General features: G+C 43.2%; 1 protein-coding gene across 1 annotated transcript in view; it reads right to left on the bottom strand.

Annotated features, from left to right (window-relative positions):
* TERT (telomerase reverse transcriptase) overlaps nt 1-15124 on the bottom strand; it is a gene marked incomplete at its 3' end in the record, with an annotated part of 33571 nt that extends 18447 nt beyond the window's left edge. The window contains exons 1-5 of the mRNA XM_081996644.1: nt 14438-15124; nt 11421-13323; nt 8532-8727; nt 3997-4186; nt 354-536 (exon numbers count right to left, since the gene is read on the bottom strand). Of these exons, the coding sequence (XP_081852770.1) occupies nt 354-536; nt 3997-4186; nt 8532-8727; nt 11421-13323; nt 14438-14665 (2700 nt within the window). The 5' untranslated portion in view covers nt 14666-15124. The remainder of the gene's footprint in view (nt 1-353; nt 537-3996; nt 4187-8531; nt 8728-11420; nt 13324-14437) is intronic.
* Nucleotides 15125-22582: the final 7458 nt, after the last annotated feature.

The following is a 22582-nucleotide window of genomic DNA, read 5'->3' as shown; positions in this document are numbered from 1 at the left end:
TTCGTGATTGCCCTTTGGGAAGATGGCTCTAAAAGCATATCTGAGCTTGTATCTTTGTCCCATTTTTATACCTAAGTAAATGTAACTGCAAAAATCTAGTGCATGTGCAGAAGCAAGAGCTGCTACATGACAGAAAGATGGACAGAAAAATATCCAAGCAAAGGAATTGCAGGGACACCCCCCTCAAAAAAACAACCAATCCCCCACCCTAAAAAACCAACCAGAGCCTGTGTTAGGTAGGCACAAAAGTTTATTTTGAAAAAGAAATAATTATGTACTCAGATCACAGCTATAAAAGCATCGGCACAAGTTGACTTTGAAAAGTTAGTTTGAATATGTAATGAAAAACATACCTTTACGTAGTAGAAATGAGGAATTTCACCATCTGATTCAAGAACCTTTGTAACAAACCTCTTCCATGTCTTGTAGATATCATCCTTCCCAAACACTGAAGAGCCGATAAAACTGGTGTTTATAGTCCGTTCATAATTTAACACACTAAATAGATTTTTTAGTCGAGTGTTGTAGTGATGCATCTAAAGAGACCAAAGAGAATCACCTTAAAGTATGTTGAAACGTATTAAATTCTGTGCAATACACAGATTTCACATTTATATGAAATATGAGATTAAATTTATATATTTACTATATTATTTTGGTCCACTGCAGTTTTCAGAAACCCTGAATATAGCTGCAGTAACTGCTTGGAAGTGACAAAACAGCCTCCGACATATTTTTTTGTGTGTGTACATTTAAATGCTATGGAAAATGTTTTTTCTGTACTTAACTCTTGGAAATCAAGGTGTAATAGTTAAGGAGATAAATAGATGGAGTACTCCAGCAAATAAAACTGCCACCAATTAGAAGACAACTTCTTAAATATCATTCATTCTCTCTGCTGAAGATTATCACTGCAACAAGAACAGCAAAAAGAACATGTGCCCTGAGACTTTAGGCTAACTCCAGCTACACCATCAGTTGAGCCTCTGGAGGTACTTTATGCAAGTGTGTTAGCAAAGATTTAACTCTCAGCTATGGGAATAGTAAAGTACACCAGAGTGGCAGTGAAGTCATGCAGGTTGATTAGCTCTGCAAACACCTTAAGGAAAAAAAAATATTGACAGACCTGTCAACAGAAGACTGTTGAAAGGGCAAGGCATACAACTGAAGAAAATTTTAAAAACCTGCACACGTAGCATACTTACAAATCAGTTTAGAACTTCAGAGAAATCCTCCAGAAATGTATAACCAGAACATAAAAGGGTTCTTACTCTCAATGGTAGTATTGTGATCATACAGATACAATGAAACCACTAATTACGGAAGCATTCCAATTCATCTAAGAACAATTACTTTTGCACTGAAAAACTCAATTACAAGTTTCAGTGTAAAGCTGGCAAAACTAAAGTACACCAAAAAATGTGTAGTGTACTACTGCCACTGCCTCCAAAACAACTTGATCTGACTTTACTGTTTTACATAAGGTAAGTAATTATGTTCATTCATTGGCTGACCTGGCAAAATGATTTTGACCAGTTTATAAAGCAAAGACTTCTGAAAATTAAGACGCTTTCCTGAATTATTGCAGCGGTATCTTTTCTGTTACAGGCCAAGTTCCTAAGAAAAACAGTCAAAAGGGTAGAGATGTAGCTCACAGGTAAATAGAAGCAGCAAGATCAAAGTAATCATCAGTAGAAAAGTTCCTCCTTTCCTTCTTAATGAGCAAATCCCAGGATGGCTCCTTTTCACAAAAAGCACACCGCCTTTTCACAAAGCTGACGGCCATATGGATGTTAGCAGGTGAGTCAAGAAAATAAAATTGAGACTGGTTTCAAACCCAGTCTGAACTAGACCTAAGGGACCTGGAGTTGCAGTAGTCACAGTAACTCCTCATTTTCATGTTAGAAGGAATTCCCTCAAGCCTCTTAGTTCCCCAGAATAGATCTAATCCACAGAGTTAAGATTTTCGCAAAACCTAAATATCTGCTGGAATCTCTGCAGAATGCATTAAAAGACTATAAGCTCTCAGACAAACCAGATCTTAGACAACCTGCTTCATCCCAGTGCTTTGAGCTCCCCATTAAAAATAAAAATTAAAAAAAAAAAAAAAAAAATTTGATTCAAATGAAAACAGAAGAAGGATGTAGAGCAAATACGTAAAATCCTTGAAACAAAACAAAATCTACACTGATCTGAGGATAAATTCACAGAATGGGCTCATTTCACCATGTATTTTGCAGCAAAGTTTGAGAGCTGCCCAAGAATCAGAAGTTGATTTGCTGGATATTTGGGAGATTCTCTCTGGCAATTCATCTGGATACATTCCAGTGTTGAGTTACAGAAGCTGGCCAAGACTACCCCTACAATTCCAAACCGGCTTCCAAATTCCAAAACCTGGAATATTGTCAGACAGAAAGAACTGGAAGATCATCGTCCTTCTACGAGTTAAATGCTAGGAGGAAAGCAGAGAGCAGAAACAAGCTGGTTACGGTACAGGACGAAAAACTGAAACAGAGTGCAGGATAAAAGGCCATGACAGAAACAAGCTGAGTAGCCATACAAGTTCCGGGGAAGGAAAAAAAAACACAACAAAAACACCCCCAAAAAATTACTACATCACTTCCATTAGGTTGGAAGCCCTAAACGGATGCGTAGCGTAAGATGATTGTTTTGCACTAGACACTTTTCTGTCTTGGTCTACTACCTGAAAAGAGAGAGAACACTACTACCACCTTCTCTTTCATGGATTTATGAAAATCATTAGCTATGCTTTGTGATTAGTTTAGACAGATGAGGTCTGTCTAAAAGCTGAAGACCCTAGTGTCCTCAGTTATTTATCAGCGTTCTCCAACAAGAGTCTGTTGCTCCCACTTGTCAGTAGATACAGATATGCCCTCTCAGCTCCAGGACAGACAGGTTAGCTCAAATCACCTACCAACTACACGGCTGACTTTGAACCTTCATCTTCTTCAGTATATTCATGTCATCCTTTATACCAGATCTGTTAGAGAAGCAGCTGCCGTGCTTTAAAGGTGCTGTTATTTCCAGATTAACTGTGTGCAGACCCTCAAATCCGACAGTCTGATTGTCACAGAAAGACTATGAAGAAATAACTCTTCAGAACAGCTTTTAGTTGATGCCCGGTAAATCTGTCAGGGATCACATACTGAACAGTAAGCACTAAGAAGCCATTGACCTCTCACCCATTTGGGGAACATTTAATCTTGTGCACTAAATGGAACTCAACCTTAAGGAAAAACAATTAATGCAGTCATGCAAGACAGTGAAACTGGGTTCCCACTACGTCTTGTGGTTAACTGGCCTGTTAAATAGATTATTCTGTGCACTGCGTGTTCTCTCTCTGTTCCCACACTGCAGTAATTCCCAGATTCCTTCCTATCTCCCTACTATGCTTGATCCAGCTTCCTCGCCCTTCTTAGAACTTCTGTAGCACACCCAGTTCACCATTGTTTGGCACCCTGGGTGAACTGGGCACCACAGCCAACTAGCCGATCAACACACACAATCAGTATTCAGGTAAATCCCAACAGGCCAGACTCATCCGTCCCTCACCCTCTGGTGTGCCAAACAAATATGACATGTTAGCTCAGAATACTGAGTATCTTTGAGATTTCCGTCCTTCTACTCCCACAGATGGTCAGTGCCTACCACAACCAGGCACAGTTAGCAGGCCTGAGGGAAAGAGATGGAAAGAGAAGAGAAAGAAAACACGATTACCTGACAGGCCATGCCATTCTGTTAGATTCATTTCCTTAAGACAGGCTTGCAAACAGAAGTATGTGATTCTGGACTTGGAAGCTAGTGGTAATTAAGCGCTAGGAAGGGAGAAGCTAAGGTAGACCCATTCAGTCATTCTGATTCAAATGTTCCAGGTCACCATGTTAAAACTAGTTATATTTATATAACATAAAAAACCTCACTCACTTTATTAGCTGCCTACATCAACCCACATAAAACAATAAAGAAAATAAAAACCTTCTTTTCTCTGCTTTCCCTGCTGAATGCTCGTGCTTCAACAACACCGCTCACTTTCACTATGGGTCTTAACCCATTCGCTTTGGGAATGAACCGTAGTTTTGATGCCATAGGAACACATTTTTTTTGACGGACAGCTTCAATCTCCTCTGAAGATAAGGCACGTAGATGTACTTTGGCAAAATGGTTTCTAAAATATAAATACACATTTAGTGTAAGCAATAAGAAAGACAGTAAGTTAAAATATTTAATCTCTTTATGATAATTGAAGCCAAATATTCTTCTGAGAAGATAATTACAAATACTAACCTCTGCAGAAAGTGACATGGAAATCTGAATTTCAGAACAATTTCACAGTATCTTAATGACAATGTAATACAATAATAGGAGAGTACACATTTCTGCTTCATACAAATTAAGATAATTTTTTAAAAAACTTAATTAACACAAATGAAAATTAAGCACAGATTAGCTGAGTACATTTGAACATTACAAAATATTTTTTATGCAAGACAACAGGAAGTTGGGTATTCCTCATTGTTTCAGAAGCTTGAAAGACATTAACAAAGTTGAATAGAACCTTCTGAAAACTATGTTAAGATCCAGGGAAGGACTTACACACTGTAATGGGCTGTTCTACTCCCCAACATTTAGGGGACTTACTACTTATTAAAAGTTATAGTGAGCTGAGATACTAGGTACATAGACAATGTAAGGGCATTTAGGTATCCAGTAACAATTCAAAAGAACCGATCTGCTGATCAGGCATCAGCTAAAGTGAACAGTAGAGAATAATGAAGAACAGAAGGCTCCCAGGTCACAGATTCTGAGCTCCGTAAGTCCGTCTTACCAGGAAGTGTGTTTCCCCCCTCAGGCACCCCCTCAGGATTTACAGTTCAGTTCAGTCCAAATCAATCCTTTCCCATGCAATGAGGCAGGAAGAGGAGGTAGTGCAAAAGCCCTCACTTTTACTTAAGAATGTTTTGTTAAAGTGGCCTACTTGCAATGTAAAAGACTTGGATCAATCTCCTGCGCTGCTTCTATTGTTCAGAAGGACAAAATGTGCCGTTCCAAAAGCCCCACAGCATAGTGGTTAAGGATACTCCCCCGAGGAGGGAAGCAAGACAATTCAAATCCCTGCAGGAGGAGGGATGCAAATCTAACCTTGCATGCAAATTTTTGTCATCCCACAGGAAACAACAGGCTGGTTTAGCAAAAGGAAGCCACGCTATCACAAAAGATAGTGGATGGTTGGTGGAAACCTGCTAAGCATGCTCCAGGAGACACCTGAGAAGCCAAGCATGCAGGTAAGCGAGGCACACAAATACTTCTCTTCTGTATGCCAACACAGCTCCCATACAAGATAATGATCCAGCTGCTTGGGACTGTCGGCATCTGGATGATACAGGGCATGACACCTAGAAGGTATAGGGGCATCCAGGGATGGCAAGCTGAGCTATTACTGAGAAACTTTTTTGAGGATTTATATTCAAACTTTGGAATTAAATTCCTGGTACAGATGTAGCCCAAAGTAAAGAAGAATGGACAGGAGATGACTTTTCTACAGCTAGAGATCACTATTCTTTATTATGACTTAAATTCTTTCCTGAACCCAGTAAAACTTCATCATCTATTATAGTACTAGCTAGACCACTAAGATAAAACAAAGAACTCCAGTTCAACAGAAACAACCGAATGATCAAATCGCCATAGCTTTGCAATTCACATTCAATACTGAGGGAAAATAAAGCCAACAAAAACAACTATATAAAAATATTACTTCCTCTGAAAGTGAAGACAAAGGCCAATTATTGGCAGATCTTCATCATTACTACCTCTGGCCAGCTGTAGAATTGGATAACATTTTGCCAGCAGTAACATTCATTGTTTATTTCATGGCATTTATATAGCAGCCCTAATGATTTTAAACAGGTGCTAATCTAGTGCCACTGAACCACCCTACTCTCTTTTGTACACTCACGGCACTGTTACGCACTGGAACTTGGAGAAAGTTGAGTGGATGGTGCTGCTGCCTTCTGACATCCTGCCACAATCTGATGGCGGAAGATTTAGAATTTCTGCAGCATTTCCAATCCTCAGCATCTACTCTGTGTGGCAAGGGCAGGGAGGGTGGTTTTTTAAAACATAACTTTGTATTCTGTGGGCCACATAACTTGAACCAGTTGTATCATTAAATACTGATTTTTTTCTTAATAAAGAATAAGTACTATTTTAATTTGGGGTGTGAAGTTTGGTATAGCTTCAAAAATAAATAGGAAGTTGTCTATGTGCAAAAAGTCCAGCACACACTAACCTCCACCCATACAGCAAGACAAACATACGGATTGAGGTCCCCTCCCAGAACTGTGGTCCATACTCTTGACTGGGATTCTGCACAGGAAGATCTACTCATACAGACAGCCCTTCAGGATGGGGAATTACTCCCTAATGACAATGCAGTGCAAAGGCAAGATCACGAGTCAAGTCCAGATCCACTCAGTCCATCCTCTTCCTCCCAAAGGAGAAAGCAAAAGAACTGGAAATGCATCAGTGGCTCTGCTTCACTGTGAACACCTTCCCGTGAGCCAGCTCCAGATTCCTCAGAGTAATCACCACAACCAGCTCCAGCTGAAGAGGAGGAAGAACCAGGACAGCCATAGAAAAGCCATTAGGGCAACAACTGAGGCCAACAGACACTCTTCCTCCCCGGAAGATGGAAGCAACTCAACAGCCTTTGGCACTGATTCACCAACAGTAACTGAAAACACTGCCTGGGTAAGAGGGCATAGTGCCTGGAGAGTCTTGAAATGGCCAAGGAAACACAGGAAGCCCTCAACAGTTGTCTCCTAATATATCTAAATGCCAGTTTCTCTCCTCTCATGTGAAGCAGGCAGCTTGCCACCCGTATGAACACAGTAAACCAGATTAGCAGGAGACCTCACACTGCACAGCACACTCAAAAAAGCAGAGTGCTGAAAGCCCTAGCCTTGTTGAGTGAAGCTGAAGTGCAGCTGCTGGGGTCAGACTAAAAGTCCATATAGCTACGTATCCTGTAGCCAACACCAAACACCCTGTCCTTAGAGCATGCCCTTGGCAAGCACGCAGCAGTACTTCCTTGGGATGCTTCCCCAGCTTCCAGTAATCTGCAGTTCAGAGACTTCCTGAGCCAAAGGTCAGAAGGGGTTTCCTGCACAGTGGGAAGGACATCAGAAGAAACAGGATCAGCCCAGCTTAGGGTCTTTTGGTTTCAGAGCACCTTGTCCTTACATGTTGACTTTTTCTGGGAAACAGGATGGGGACAAAAGGGCTAAACCAAAAAATATTTGTTTTCTTTTAATCACATACCCCACTAAAACCAGCATTATATCTAATATGTACAAGTTAGTTCTTAATGATACTTTATGCCAAAGAGTAGCCTTTGAAGTACATTAAAACTACATAAAACACTAACTGCAACACTGAGGCTGTTAGTTTGAAGACAAGACAAACAGAATATGTGGGACTGAAAATCATATCTTACTACTACTATTTAAATTGCATACTGTGTGCTACAACTGCAAACTAAATTGAGGCCCCATTAAGTTCAAACATATATGCAGAAGAGCTGCACTGGAGATACCAATGTTGAAATCAGGGAGTGGTGGGGCAGGAGGGAAAAGAAAAAAAATCACACATATAACATTGTAGACCAACAGACCACTGTGAAAGCAAAACATTCGCTATATAAAACGACTGTTAAAACACAAGACATCAAGTATGCTCATTTTGCACAGTCCCGAAGCTCTCTCAGACACCAACAATTTATAATGAAAACCCAGACGATGTGAACTACGGAGATGTGTGCACAACATTTTCAATTAAAATTGCCTTCAGATCTTTCCTATTTTCTCACTTAATTGCTTAAAAATTGATCTTAAGTAATGCCCTAACTTTAAGACCAAAAAAGCAGCATGGAATTCCACAGCTACACTAAAAAAGCAGCTGCAGCTTTTAAATCCCCCAACCTTGAACAAAACCAACAAAAAAAATCCCATAAGGCTACTGTCTGAATTTATGAACAGAGTATTATAGCATTTCAGTAGAGGTGTGTGGGGTTTTCGTGGGGTTGTTCTTTTGTTTTTTTGGGGTTTGTTTTTTTTTTGTTTTTTTTTAGAGCAGCTGAAGTAAATTGAGTATTTTTAAAATTAACTTTCCCAAGGTTACTTTGGGATTCCATCACTATGCTTTACTCATTATTAAAAGGTGTAAAAAATTGACTTATCAAAACAAAGTCCTCTTCATAATGTATTTTATTATTGCAAAGGTTACTCTTCTCCTACCAAAGAATTCTAAATATGAATCAGTTTTCTCACACAATATATTTCTGAATTTACAAGGTGTGCATACTACAATCACAGGCTGAATCACCTTTTTGGAAATCAAGCAAATATAAGGAGGATAAATGGGCAATAAATAAAAGCAGAATTAAAACTTTACACTACAAAACATGAGATTTCCACATATTCCATTAAGTTTGATTAGTTTTCCAATGTTACCTAATTCCAATGTTCTGTAACTTGCCCCAAATAAACTTTCGGTAGTAGAATAGCATGTTTTTCTGGAACATGGTCTCGGTGATATAGAAAAATGATCTGAGCAACTCAACAACATAGGTATCCATCAGCCAGTATAGGAATTTAGCCAAAAGTTCTTCACGGAGACAATGTTCATAGGCAGGAACAAAGTGATCACCTTCAATAAACAATTCAAAGGTAGTTATAGTAAATATCAACTATTTGTATTAGTGAAGAAACAGAACATACAAAAAAACACACATAACACTCTTTCCTTAGCTTGAGGTTAATGAAAAGAAAAGAAAGCAAATACAAACAATTGCACGGGTGCCACTCCAAATTTTCACTGGCATTAAATAATGTGACCAACCCAAGCTTGAAAGTACAAACACAGAAACTGATTTGCAGTGACAAATTGACATACAGGATACAAATAATGCCATTAGTAGCCCAAAGACTTACTTGCTTCCGCCAACATTGCTTGTGCAAGATCTTTAATAGCCAATGGCAAGAATATTGTGAAGGGAAAGATAGAATGGAGGTAAGCCTACTACAGTATAAAACTTAAAAAGAAAAACAAAAAACGCAAAAGAATGAAAATACTTACATCTACTGTAAAAATAACAGAATTAAACAGGGCTGACTTGGGGGATGAGAATGATATTCAGATTTCCCAATTACATGAAAGTTAATTTCAGGGTTAGGCTTTATTACAGACATCCTATATAAAACTAATTGCTGCAGTCAAAAAAAAAGAAAAAACAATCACCCTGACTAAGTCCATCAGCACTTGTACTATTTAGATGGCACAAAAATTATGAACCCAGAACATTCCTAGCTACTGTCAAATTTAAGGCCATAGATTCACAATGATGTCTAAATATGGGTAAGTAGGGAATAAAACCCTGTGCTACAATACTGAATTTTTGCCAACTTCCAACAGTACTTTTTCTAATTAAAGAGTAGAATTTAGCAAAATACAAGAGGATAATTTGAAGAAATTATACGGAAATATTAGTTTAGCTGCATAGCACAAATCATGATTACGGCACAAATGTGTTAAAAATAGCTTAATTCTGACACAACAGAGCCGAGGCTTAAAACTAAAACTTATAAAATGGAAGTAAGTTTCCAGTTCTCTACCCTTTGGGTTTTTGTGAGCTTCAGGGCAGAGACATTTTCACGTATTTACAGGCCCTAAGGAAAGACTACCATAAAGAGATGAAACACTGTTCACTTCAACAGAAGCCATGTAACATCAATGAAAAAATCCAGTGATTGTTAGGAAATTCTCTAACTGAAGAGTTGCAATATGCAGTTGCAATACACAAATTAAATCAGGATGTTGTTAAGTAGCTGTGCTGGAACTAGATCATTTGTTTTCTAAGTTCTTGACAACATGTGTAAAAGATGACTACAATTCAGGGAACTGAGAAGAAACCACTACTACTACTTTTGGAGAAAAGAAAAAAAAACACCTGAAGTGCAGCAAAGCAATTAAACGTGTGTTTAAACTTAAAGCACAAGGGTGTAGTTTCATGAAAATTAAAATCAAGCCTATGTGTTGCTTTTCCTGGAATAAGGCCAGAGAATAAGAGAGTATTACATCTTTTTAAGGTAAGTTGTTCCAAATGACTATGAAACAAATGTATATTTTACAATAAATATTTTTTAAAATAATCTAACTCCTCAGCATTTTGAAAGCCATGTTTTGAGCCACAGTTTATGAAAACAGAATCAATATATTTGCTAGAATTAAGAGTTTCTTACGGAAGTGTAAACTCCCTTCTTTTTGACATCAGTTCTCAAACATTGGACTTTTTGTTTTCCTCCTCCATTACAAAGAACCTGTAGTAATTTCAGAACCTTATCCCACCTTTTAAAAAGGAATACCGTTTTCAGCTCACAGTACTGTAGGATCCAAGTACATGACCAGGTAAGAACAAATACTTCAAACATACCAGTTAAGGAAGTGCAATCCACATTGTACAGATGGAGAACAAAGCACAGAAAAATGGCAATATGTATTAGATCCTACAGCAATCGACCACAGAACCACAGTTTCAGCCTAGATTTAAGTCCTAGGATAGCACCTGGAGAAGAAGCAAGATTTACCTGTCATCATAGGAAAAGAGGACTAAACAGAAGGGATTCATATAGAAATTGGAACGATTAGCTGATGCCCTCATGACAGCTTTCAGCCAGGGACCACTCCATCTGGTGACCTCTGCACCACCAACTGCCCAGCCTAAACTAGTGCTCAGTAAGGGTCTTGTGTTCCTAGAGAAGGGCTCTAGAGAGGTGACAGATGGTGGGCAACCCCTGTATTGCATGGCTCCCATACTCATGTCTTTCTCACAGGGTTGATGCAGGGGGGATGACACATCACGCTGTGTGGGATGAAGGTTTGCTCCCATAGCAGAGGAACACATGCCATTACAAGCACCTTGATCTGCCTTTAGTTCTTTCTGAAGGCTTATGGTAACCAGCCGGCAGACTGCATTTGTTCCTCACGTGCTTAGGGCATACTTCAACAAACTTTCAGAATTACTGCCATTTGGAGGGTAGGGGTGGAAGGGAGTTTTGTTGAAAGGCCCAGGTTCTGAAGGCACGTTTATGAAAATGTCATCCTATTAAATACAAAAAGCGTGAATGAAAACAATGAAAACTTAAATTTTGGAAGGAAGACTGGCTTAAGTGTTCTTCCACCATCAATTACAAACACGGCTAGGTTTGCTCTCTCAGCTATAGTTATTACGAATGAACCCAAACAACTCTGAACCCAGATTCAGTACCCTCCCCTTCCCACCTTAAACGTGAACACCAATCATCCAACACCCCCGCCACTTAGTTCTTTAATATAAGATGTACCTTTGACTAGACGAAGCCACATGCAGTCATTCACTCTCATCTTCCACATCAACTCCTGCAATGAAAGCTTAGCAAACTTCCCCATGGAAATGAATGCTTTCACATTTTTTAAGAACCGGCACTTGTTATGGTTTGAACCCCAAAGCTCAGCGGGGATGACCCGCTCCAGGCACTCCCTCACAAAGATGTACACCTGCCAGTGGCTGCTGTGCTGCTTGAGGAGCTCCCCGAGGGCTGAATCACACACCTCTCCCAGGTTTTGCTCCTCACTCTGCGACTCCCCACGCACAGATTTTGCAAGAGGAGTGTCTAAGCTGTCTGGCACATCAGCATGACCAGATTCACATCTGCTGCTTGTCACACACTTAATAGGCTCTTTCCCAAATTGTTCTGCTTGGTCGTGAACCTCTGCTTCCCCAGGCAAGGCTGCCTGACAAGGCAGCTCACTTTTTCTCACACTGGTTTCAGGTATCCAGACAGGGCAATTTTTTTTCAAGAGAACTAAGTAAGGGCACTTTCCATGGTTCTTTAACAGTTTCTGAAATGTATGTCTCATTTGCCAGTAGCGTTTGGGCAACCTCTTCTTTCTCCAGTTGTGATGTGGCAGACTTTGGTTGTGCTTTTGCTCCAACAGACTTCGGCTTAAGAATATAGTTTCTATAAGCCGTCTTCCACCTGCCCGACAGCCCTGCAAGCGGTTCAGTAAAAACGATTTAGGAAAACATTCTTGGAAACTCCTACGAGAATACAGAAGAAACTTCCTGTCAATGTACACTGCAGAACGCAAGAGCGTATTTGGTAACTTCTTTGCCAAATGAGCTAGGGGACTTTCCTGCCTTCTGCATTTTGAAGAAATACCCTCCATGGTTTTGATTTGTACAGAATCCAATTGAGATTTATACATATGCATCTCTACTCCTTTCCTATGGGATTCTGCTTGCATTTCAGTGCTGGACTTTAAAGGTTTGTTACTCTGAACTCCTCGCAGAAAAGAGCTTTCACCTGCCACAAGCTTCTTCCCATCATGAGATGTGTGAACTAAAGAAGGACCAGACATATCACTGTTACTTCTTTGATAAATGTGCTTTTTTTTAATGAGACTTACAGAATGTGATGCTATACACCCAGTCCCGTATCTCTTGGAACTACTTTGGTTTACATCAGAAGGGAGATTACAAGCTTTTTCCTCTCTCTCTTTCTCCTCTACTTTTTCTCTCTTAGCTGGAATTTCAAGTTGTTCCCTATCAAGCTTTCTTTTTAAAGATGGTGCCGTAGCTGACAAATATAAACTGGAGGTACTCTGTTTTTCCAGATGTTCAGTAACCATTCTGATCCGTTTGCTTGCTTTAGAAACAGCTTTTGCAGAATACTGGTAACTGGACATTAAGCTTTGTATCTTGTTATTTTTATTTCCCATGCTGGAGACAGTAGCTTCAAGTCTTTGTCTGCACTTCCACCAATGCGACTTTGAAAGATACTGTCTATGAAATATAAGCCTTTTTTGTATATAATCAAGCAAGCTACTACGTTTATGCTTTGAAAACCTTTGTTTAACAAACACTGGGGATGACTCTACATGAGGTGAAATAAGTTCATAAACTGGTTGCCCACAAACTTGGTAACAATTACTAGGGGGAACCAGCATAAAGATTGCACAGTGTTCCAATAAATACATCATCACATCATCCCCTATCCTGCTCAGCAGTGTTTCCCAGAGGCCACTGATACGAATAGTTTCTGTTGCAGTATTGGGTAGGTAGCTGTATATATTTGAAGATGGCATGATTTGGAAATGAGAACTGTTTTCGTCCAGTAAGGAGTATCCATATGCAAGGACATTCTTCTTTCTTTTTTCACACAGTCTCTGAACGACTCTCGTGATGACTTCACTCTGACTTGATAACTGAAGAGAGAAAAAAAGAAAATGAGCATTTACCACCAACTCTTCTATAAACCACAACACACGCTTTAAATAAAGACACGCAAGATAGATAGACTGTCCTAGACATCTGCTTTAGATCAAACCCTTTCAAAGCAGTATTAATGATGTGCCATACCAAAAAAGAAAGGTTTTCAAGCATACCACAAGATGTTTACATGCAGCAATATGCGCCTACGGCTTTAAGGAAGTCTTTTCAACATCGGCCCTTTTGATCCTGGTTTTCATGCCCAGGAAACACCTTACACTACTCCCCTCGGCTCCCTCAGCAACCCGGACTCCAAGGCCTTCAGGTCACTCCACCCACAGACACATGCTCACGCAGGCTCTAAGCTCCAGGGAACCAACACCGATTTTCTTGAGGCCTCCATTTCCTCACGAAGGAGGCCTTCCTTCTCCTCCTGAAGAAAAGTTCAACCGAACGACAGAGTTCACCGCGCTAAACCCGCTCAACAAGCTTGAAAGGTTTCCTACGGCGGTGCAGCTTTGCGAGAAACGCAGTTCTTCCTCTCTGAAACGTTCCTTCTACTTAAACGCCCACCCGCAAGCAGCTTTCCCCCCTCTTCTCTACCCTTCCAGGGTGGGAAAGCGGCACTTTCCATTTCCAGTTGCTCCCCGGCCACATTCGCTCGTTCACTCCGGCCCCACAGGGCAGGAGGCGAGCCGGGGGCCCCTGGCCCGCAGACCTTCCGCGTTACCCACCACCCACCCGCGGGCACCAAGGCGTTGCTCGCCCACCCCCCAGAAGAGAAAGGGAGGGCGGGGGGTGCGATGACCCCCCCACCGCTCGCCGGAGCCGGCAGCCGAGGAGGCTGGAGGGGGCAGGCGAGGCCCGGCCGGCGGCAGCCACGAGGGGCAAAGAGCCGCAGCCCGCGCACGCGTAGCGGAGAGGAAGCGCGCGCCAGCGCGGTCGGCGGGACACGGCGCCGCCTCCGCGGCCGCCCAGGGCCGCCGGCGGCCGCTGCCGCTCGCGCTAGCCGCCGGGGCAGCCCCGCGGCGGGGGGGAAACGGGACCTCGCTCCTCGCCCCGGGCCTGACGCAGGTGCGAGCCGGCCATCGCTGGCGCCCTGCCTCCTACCTGCTGGAAGGTGAAGGGCCGGGGGATGGCGCGGGCCCCGCGGGGGACGCACACCAGGCACTGCCCCACGAAGGTCCGGTAGCAGGGGGCGTCGTCGCGCCGCAGCACCTCGGCCTCCCCGGCGCCGCTATCTCGCAGCCGCCGGATGAAGGTCTCCAGCGAGGAGGCCTCGGCGTAGCACCCGCGCAGCGCGGCCAGCACAGCCGCGAAGGGCTCCGCGCCCGCCATGTTGTGGAGACGGAGCACGCCGCCACCTGGGGCGGCCCGTCACTCCCCTCTCCCGCACCGCTACGCTGAGCTCCGCGCCACCGCCGGACAACAGGGAGCTGCTGCTTGGGGAAAAAAATAACCACCCACGTGCTATTTAAAAAAAAAAAAATTAAGAAAACGCCCTTGCAAAGTTACCCTCCTGCCGCTGCCTCCCCGCGCCGCCGGGCCCCAACGTGGCCGCGGAGGGGCGGTGGCCGAGGTGGGGCGGGGCGGGGCGGGAGGCCGCTGTCCAGCTCCGGAGCTCCTTCCCGCCTCCGGCGCCGCCGGGTGAGGAAGCTGGGCCCGGGCTGGGGCGGCGAAGGCACGGCTGGGGCCTCTGTGAGGCAGAGAACTAGCGCGGTCTGAAATAAGAGCAACTGTGGAAGAGCTTATGGTGGAGATGAAGAGAGTAAACTGTAAAAATAACCAACTGGCTGGTCCTGGGTTTCTCATCAAACTCATGAATGAAGATGCCAAATCGCTTATGGTAGTGTGTAACCTCCTACTATAAACTTTTCTTGGTATCTGAAGACTTCATGGTAGCGAATTTGATTCCAGATTGTAAAAGGCATTGCAGTGGAGTTCTGGGGAACTGTAGGTCTCTAAGCCTGATGTTTACTCCAGGTAAATTAGTAGAAATAACAGAAGATAGGATTAGTAGATGCTGGGAGAAATACATGTGGCTTAGTCAACACTGCTCCCGTAAAAGGGAGCCCTGCCTTAGAAGACTCTTTGAGTTCTGTGAAAGGTTGGGAAGATGTGAAAATTTTGATGATCTGTTTGATATATCCTACTTGAATTTCCAAAAACCTTTGCAAGGAAAGCTCCAACAGCTCCCAGCATGGAGAAGGGTTTTTTTTTGGTTGTGTCACTAGGTGAAAGCAGACGTTAGTGGCCCTGTGGCCAGAGACAGTCCTGTCCCTGGTAGTGGTGGTGCCATGCAACAAGTAATTCTCACCGATGGCAGGTACAGAGGTGTAGAAGTTGTGGGCCTGCTGAGACAGGGCAATGTGTACCTTCCCTTCCTCATGTGAAGCCTTTACAGACTAGGGAATGAGGTCAGCATACCACTGTTCATTAAGAACTGGCCTACTTTCTTTTGAAAACAATTAATCTCTTCCAGGGGGCAAAGCAGCTCATCTCCTGACATCAGCATGGCTGAGGAGTCAGCTCCTTGGCACCTTACGGCCTTCAAGCTGAGGCACTCCTGTGTCACCTAGTTCAGCACTGCCTGTTTGCCAGACCTCTTTGCCCCTTGACACAGATGATAGGCACCAGATGGCACTTCCAAAGGAGGAAGAGTGGTAACACCAGAAGGCTTCATGGGACCTCAGCAATGCTGTAACTGAAATACTGCACTGCCACTGCATACAAAAGGGCAGGGAATTTGGAGACGGGGCTGGATTCATCAGCAGCTGCACCTAAGGGAGAGTAAGATGGATGTCCTTGGTCTGACCTTGGGTGGGTCTATTTTGGATGTATTTCTCCCCTCCCTCCATTGCTCCAAAGGTGATAGCACCCTCAAGGTAGAATCCAATGGTAATGTCTAATGCAGATAGGCATGTGGCAAACACAAGGTTCACCATTTCATGTGAGGAACATGTTCGAGAAGAAAGAAAGAGGAGGAAGAAAAGCAGGAGGAGGAGGAAGAAAAAGGGGTTAATTTATCTTGGAAAATGACAACCCAGCCCCTGGCTGCCATAATGGAGTCCTCCTCAGCAGCCAGTGGGTTGACACTGGAGAAAGCAAGGGCATGTTTAGGGTCTCCTTGAAGAGGTGGACATTGGTCTATGCCTTTCTATTAGTAGGTCTTCCCTTAGCAGGTTCAGCTCCAGGACCAGTGTGCAGGAAAGTAATGGGATTGTGAATGATGTGCCCACAGCTGAGAATATGCTGGTTGCAGGTGCGGTTGCAAGTACTTGGCCCTAGCTCTGGTGGTGTCAGATCCATGTTCTCAAAGCTGGTTGACATGATCATCGCAGATGGCTGGGTTGTACGTGTTGCTGCAGACTGAATTTCTGAAGAGGTCTCTTACCTTTTCTACCAACTCCCTCAGTAAGTCCCTACCTGTGCCTCCTTCTGATGCCTTCTTGGTGGCAATGACCACAGCAATGGTGGAGGGGGAGAGGAGGGCTGCTGCATCCAAGTTAAGGCAGTTTCTTTCCTCCTTTTTCTTTTCACAGGTACCACATGATTTTCTGTGTGCCTACCATTGGGCTGGGGAGAGAATTCAGGAGGGAGTAGGGGAATGAAGTGACATGGAAAAGGAGTAAAGTTTTTTTTATGAGGATGAATAAGGAAAATAATAGAATCAGAGTCATGGAATAGCTGAGGCTGGAAGAGATCTATGGAGGTGTCTAGTTCCACCCCCCTGCTCAAAGCAGGGTCACTCACTGCAGATTGCTCATTGCCATGTCTAAGCAGGTTTTGAATATCCCTAAGGATGGAGACTCCACAACCTTTCTGGGCAACCTGCTCCAGTATTTTATTACCCTCAGAGTAAAAATTTTTTTCCTGTTTAAGTGGAATTTCCTTTATTTTAATTTGTGCCCACTGCCTCTTATCCTGTCACTGGATACTGTTGAGAAGAGTTTGGATACATCTTGTTTACATCTTGTTTACAGCTATTTATACACTTTGGTACGATCCCCACTGAACCTTTCCTTCTTGGGGCTAAACTATCCCAGCTGCCTCAGCATCTCCTCATGTCAGATGTTCCAGCTCCTTAATCATCTTAGTGGCCCTTAGAGGCACGTTCGCTGGGCTCACTCCAGTATATCCATGTAATTCTTGTACTGGGAACCCAGATCTGTACAAATAATGAAGTCACAGTTCTCCTCAACAAAATTTATCCTTCAAGGCAGACTTAACCTTATCTGCATCCTGCATTATGACCAGCTTCTGTGAAAGGGAGTTACACTGGGAATGGATGATGATAGTGCAGTGATAAAAATAAAATGCCATTTTTATAATCCAACAGTGATGTGAAAGAAAAAAAGATGTTATGTTTAGGTCTAGCTTCAGTAATGACTATTTAAAGACACAAGCTTACTGCAAATGTGTGTCTTTTTTTAAAGCTCTCTTTGAAAAAGCTAAAAGAAAACTGTCATGAGAAATGTCACAAAAAGAAGAGGAAAGGTGTCTTGCAAAAACGTGAAGCTGTGTTCAAACACAAAAGCGAAAAACTAATAAATCAACATCAGAATAGTTTGATGAATAACTTTTCAAAGGTGAAAGAAACATCAAACAGCAGAAGTGAGCAGCTTGCCAGGAAGAGAAGGACACTTAGGGCAATACTCGCAATACTGAGGAAATTACATAATTTGAGTGGGGGTCCTCTGTCAAATCTTTGCACACAGCATGACCTGTCTCAAGCTCAAGTACTACAAATTACGTTGTTCAATAAAGAGAGAGGAAAAAAATATTCAAATATCAGTGAGTCTCTGTGGTCAGATGGTACTTACCAGTGAGTTTAAAGGAACTCAGTGACTGAACAACTACCTATGTCATGCCAGAACGTTTTAATATCACGAGCCATGAAAGTAGGTAAGATGACACCAAGGATCCTAAAGGAGATCATGGTGACTACCTAGCAGTAAGTCTGAGGACTCTGCTGTGGAAGTTGACTAACTGCATAATAGAGAATGGATTTGGTGGACAATTCAATAATTATGGCATGTTGGAGGAGTGTGGTGGGTTTACCTGGGTTAGATGCCAAGTGCCCATCAAAGCCGCTCTATCACAGCCCTCCTCAGCTGGACAGGGCGGAGAAAATATAACGAGAAGCTCATGGGTTGAGATAAGGACAGGGAGAGATCACTCAGCAATTACTGCCATGGACAAAACAGATGCAACTTGGGGAAATTAGTTTAATTTATTAACAATCGATATCAGAGGAGGATAATGAGAAATAAAACCAAATCTTAAAACACCTTCTCCCCCTCTCCCTTCTTCCAGGGCTCAACTTTTTTGTTGACATTGGGAGTTGAAAACTCCCAATTTTCTGTACCTCCTCGCCTCAAGCAACGCAGGGGGACAGGGAATGGGGGTTGTGGTCAGTTCATTACACATTGCTACTGCTGCTCTTTCCTCCTCAGGGGGAGGGCTCCTCCACCAACTCCTCCAACATGAGTCCTTCCCACAGGCTGCAGTTCTTCACTCCCCACCCCAGCCTACCTATTGTGGGGCCAGAGTGGGAAAAAAGAAGTCTTGATGCTGTGCAAGCACTGGTCAGCAATAGCCAAAATGTTGGTGTGTTGTCAACACTGTTAGTCATAGATCCAAAGCATGGCACCATACAGGCTGCTGTGAAGAAAGGTAACTCTGTCTCAGCTAGACTCAGTACAGTTTGTCAGAGTAAGACCCCTTAATGATCCATCACATCCATCGGCCTGAGTCATCACTGACTAGGGGGGCTTGAGCCAAAGTGGCTGATCTTGGTCCCAGCCACACCCCGAGGCTGCTAGATCCATACAGTCATATGCTGTTAATCAAGGACATCCCTCCAGTTTAACCAGCTACTCAGTGTAATCCCTTTTTAGGGCACCCATGACTGTCACAGCTTTCATCTGCTGTGGAATAAAGCCTTCCATGACAGTGACTTACTCTCTTCTCTGCTGGGCTGAATTTTCAGCCTTGGTTGTCTTTACAGTGGTCTTGGTAAATGGAGGTGCCATTTGTTTCTCTGGCCAGCTTCCTGAGTTACAGAGCTCATCTTGCAGTGGGGCATGTGGTGTTGGGGAACAAGCCCTTTCTCGCACTATTATTATTACAGTTACCTTTGCGTATGAATTAAATTAGCCTTTGTCACTGTGAGACTTTGAGTCAAAGACTGTGCTTCCTTTAGAAATGCAGAGGTCAGCAAAAAAGAGCAGCTTTTTAAAGAAGATTGTTGCAGACTGAGAATAGCTATACCTGGTTAGCAGGAGAAAACCCCAACCCTTTCTGAATTCCTGTGATAGAAAACCAGAAAGTATAAGTGACTTCTTTGGCACTCCAGCTAGAGGTATTTCTAATCAATCATTTAAAAGCAGCATAACCAAAACGCACGTTCTGCTTTTGCTCTCTCCCTTCCCCAAAAGGCATGAATATGTTTCTGTTCCCTTTCTGTAAGCAGTAGCTGCTGCTTGAAAATCTAATTCTTTGAAGTGGCAGGCTGAAGAAAGCAGTAGTGAAGGACATGGATGCTCGCAGAGCCTTGTATCTTCAAGTCTGCTTTTCAAACTGCTGTTCAGTGGAGGTTTTTGATAATCAGCAAACACATCCATCGTGTATTTCTGGTCCTTGCACATTTGGCGTAACTAAAGAGGATCAGAGGTAGCCTGTATAAGGCTGCAGAGCAATGCTTACTCTGTTCCAGGGATAATGGAGTCAATGTCTGTGATTGGGATTTTTTTCAGATTGCATGGTCCTCTGACACTAATCTTCTGAGATGCCCAAGTTTAAGAAATCAGAGTTGGCTTGAAAGACCACAAATTTCTGGTTTAACTTTTTTTTTTCTCCTATGTATCTTTGTAACAACTTCTGGGATGGCAGAGAGGGTGAGGCTAACCAGTTCTTTCTCAAGCAAGTTGATGAAGGGTTTGTTGGTTTTTCCAAATGAAACACCACATATTCCTTTCTGTTCTCATGGTCAGCACTAGGCAAATGGAAGGCCTGCTTCTGCTGGGAACTAAACAGCAGCTGTAGCAAGAGTTGAGAATTTCAGAATAGGAAATGTAAATTGCTACGTCCAGTTGGAAAAGAGGCTATACTCCAGTAGGTCCTGTGGAAGTCATTCCAAACTAGGTATCTATGATGACTCTTTGAGCTGAAGCTTGCAAGGGTGTAGATGGGAGGTTGCAGGGCAGCAAGGAGGCAAAGCGTGCTGGCCACGAGCCAGGCATTGAGCGTTTTGCGGCACTAAGCTGGAGCTGGGCCAGGACTGGTACTCTGAATGGAGCAAAGAGCGTAGCTGCACTTCGCAAGTCTCTGCTCCAGGGCTCTTGCTTCAGTGGCCAGATGGTTAGCTGGACCAGAGCATGCAGATGAACCACGGCAATGAAACATCTACCTGGCTATAAGTTGCTCAACACAGACTACCCTGTGGCTAGAGACTGCTAGAGGCACTTAATGCCTAATAAATATGTTCAGAGTGAGATTTTCAAAGTCCGAAATAAAAGCAAGATAGCTCATGAGCCTTTGCAGGCATGTAAGACTCCGTTAGTGCAAGAACAGAAGGAGGACAAATCATCATAAAGGCAACCATGAAAGACCTCTGCCTTAAGCTAATAAGGCTTATGGAGTTGTGGATGACCAAGGAGAACATTAGGGGCCAGAAACTGAGAGGCTGGTACATACTATACCAAAACAGCTTGCAAGAAGTTTTATGGTTATCATATGGCAAGGACTAAAAGGATGGAGCACTGCCAAACAGAAAGCTGGAAAGAGAAGGGGAGAAGATATTCTATTCTTTATACCAAACATAAGCAGATAGGAGCCAGAATTCCCCAGTTAGTGTGTTTGTCTCTTGAATCTAAAGTATTTTGTTCCTTTTGATGCAGGTATACTCATCAGGGTGGGGGTTAGGATAAAAAAAAAAGAATACGGTATTTTGGGGGACAGAATCATTAAGGTTGGAAAAGACCTTTAATACCATCAAGTCCAACCATCAATAATCAGGACCCAATATTAAAAGGAGCAGCAAGAAATAGGAGAGTTGCATATAGGAAAAACTAGAGCAAACTGATTAGCTCCAGCTATCCGTAAGAAGGAGCAGTGGTATTTAACACAGATGGATGAAAACATGGGAGACATCACAGGTCCTCCTCTGTACTAAGAGGAAATTCTTAAATGTGTCTGTAACCCCTGGAAAAGTGCACGGATCCTCACAGATACAGAACCAAACCTCTCCTAGCATGAGAGGGGAAACAGTCAGAGACTGTCGTTGGGCATCTGGGAAAGTTGGGCTCTTTGTGGTTTTATTTCTCAACTCCTACAGCTAGATCTATTCACTCAGACGGTTTTACACAGGACCATCAGGAAAGCCTGATTAGTCTGTAAGGGACAGGGCAGGAAGACTGTGCTGGTACTGGATATGCTCCTGAGGTCCCTTCCCACCTGTGTTATTTTAGATCTTATGATACTGAAAAGCTGTAACGTAAAGAGGACCAGCATTACTAGTACGTGATTGTATTTCACTTCCTCAACATGGGATTTGTCTTCTGATGGAAAAAATGTAAAATGCGGTGTTTAAAAGCAGGCAAATTACAGAATTATCTGTCTTAATGCTTCTGGCACCGAGGCGTAGATGCTGGAGCTGACAATTACTGCAGTGGAACGCCGTATCAAAAGGAACATATACTTGTGCTGAGTCTGCAGCGAATACAGCACCTGCTCTAGCAGCGACAGCAGCAGAGCAGAGCAGGCTTCTTGAGCTCTGATGATGAGAGAAAACTGTCTGTGCTGCTGCCCATTTTGTAACCCAGTTTGCTCTGTGGCTCCAGGGAAAAAAACTGTAGGGGCAGAAGGTCTCTTCCGACCCAAAGATTCTGTGATTCTATGGTAAGGTCACCTCTTGGAGAACACAGTCAGCAGCAGGTGAAGGTGAGCAGGAAGGAGCCCGGTAGGGAGCTGGGGAACTGTGCAGGAGTACAGTGCGGTCTCCGTAACACAGCTAAGGGGCACTGAGCCACAGGTCGTGTACGCACTCAGAAAGCGTTGTCAGCTGCCTTTCTTCGCTTCCGTCCTTAGAGATACGCTGCTATGCACTAGTAAGTACGGTGCAAGAGCATCTTCCAGAAGCTATGAAGATTCGTCCAATGAACTCCACAGCAGCCCCACCCCCAACCCTAAAATCACTTCATTACAAGCCTAATGAAGATGAGAGTGTGAGATGGTCACCAAGGTGCTTACCAC

The sequence above is a fragment of the Phaethon aethereus genome (assembly GCF_964289735.1).
Source record: "Phaethon aethereus genome assembly, chromosome: 2".
NCBI lineage: Eukaryota > Metazoa > Chordata > Aves > Phaethontiformes > Phaethontidae > Phaethon > Phaethon aethereus.
This window is presented reverse-complemented; position numbering and strand designations above follow the sequence as displayed.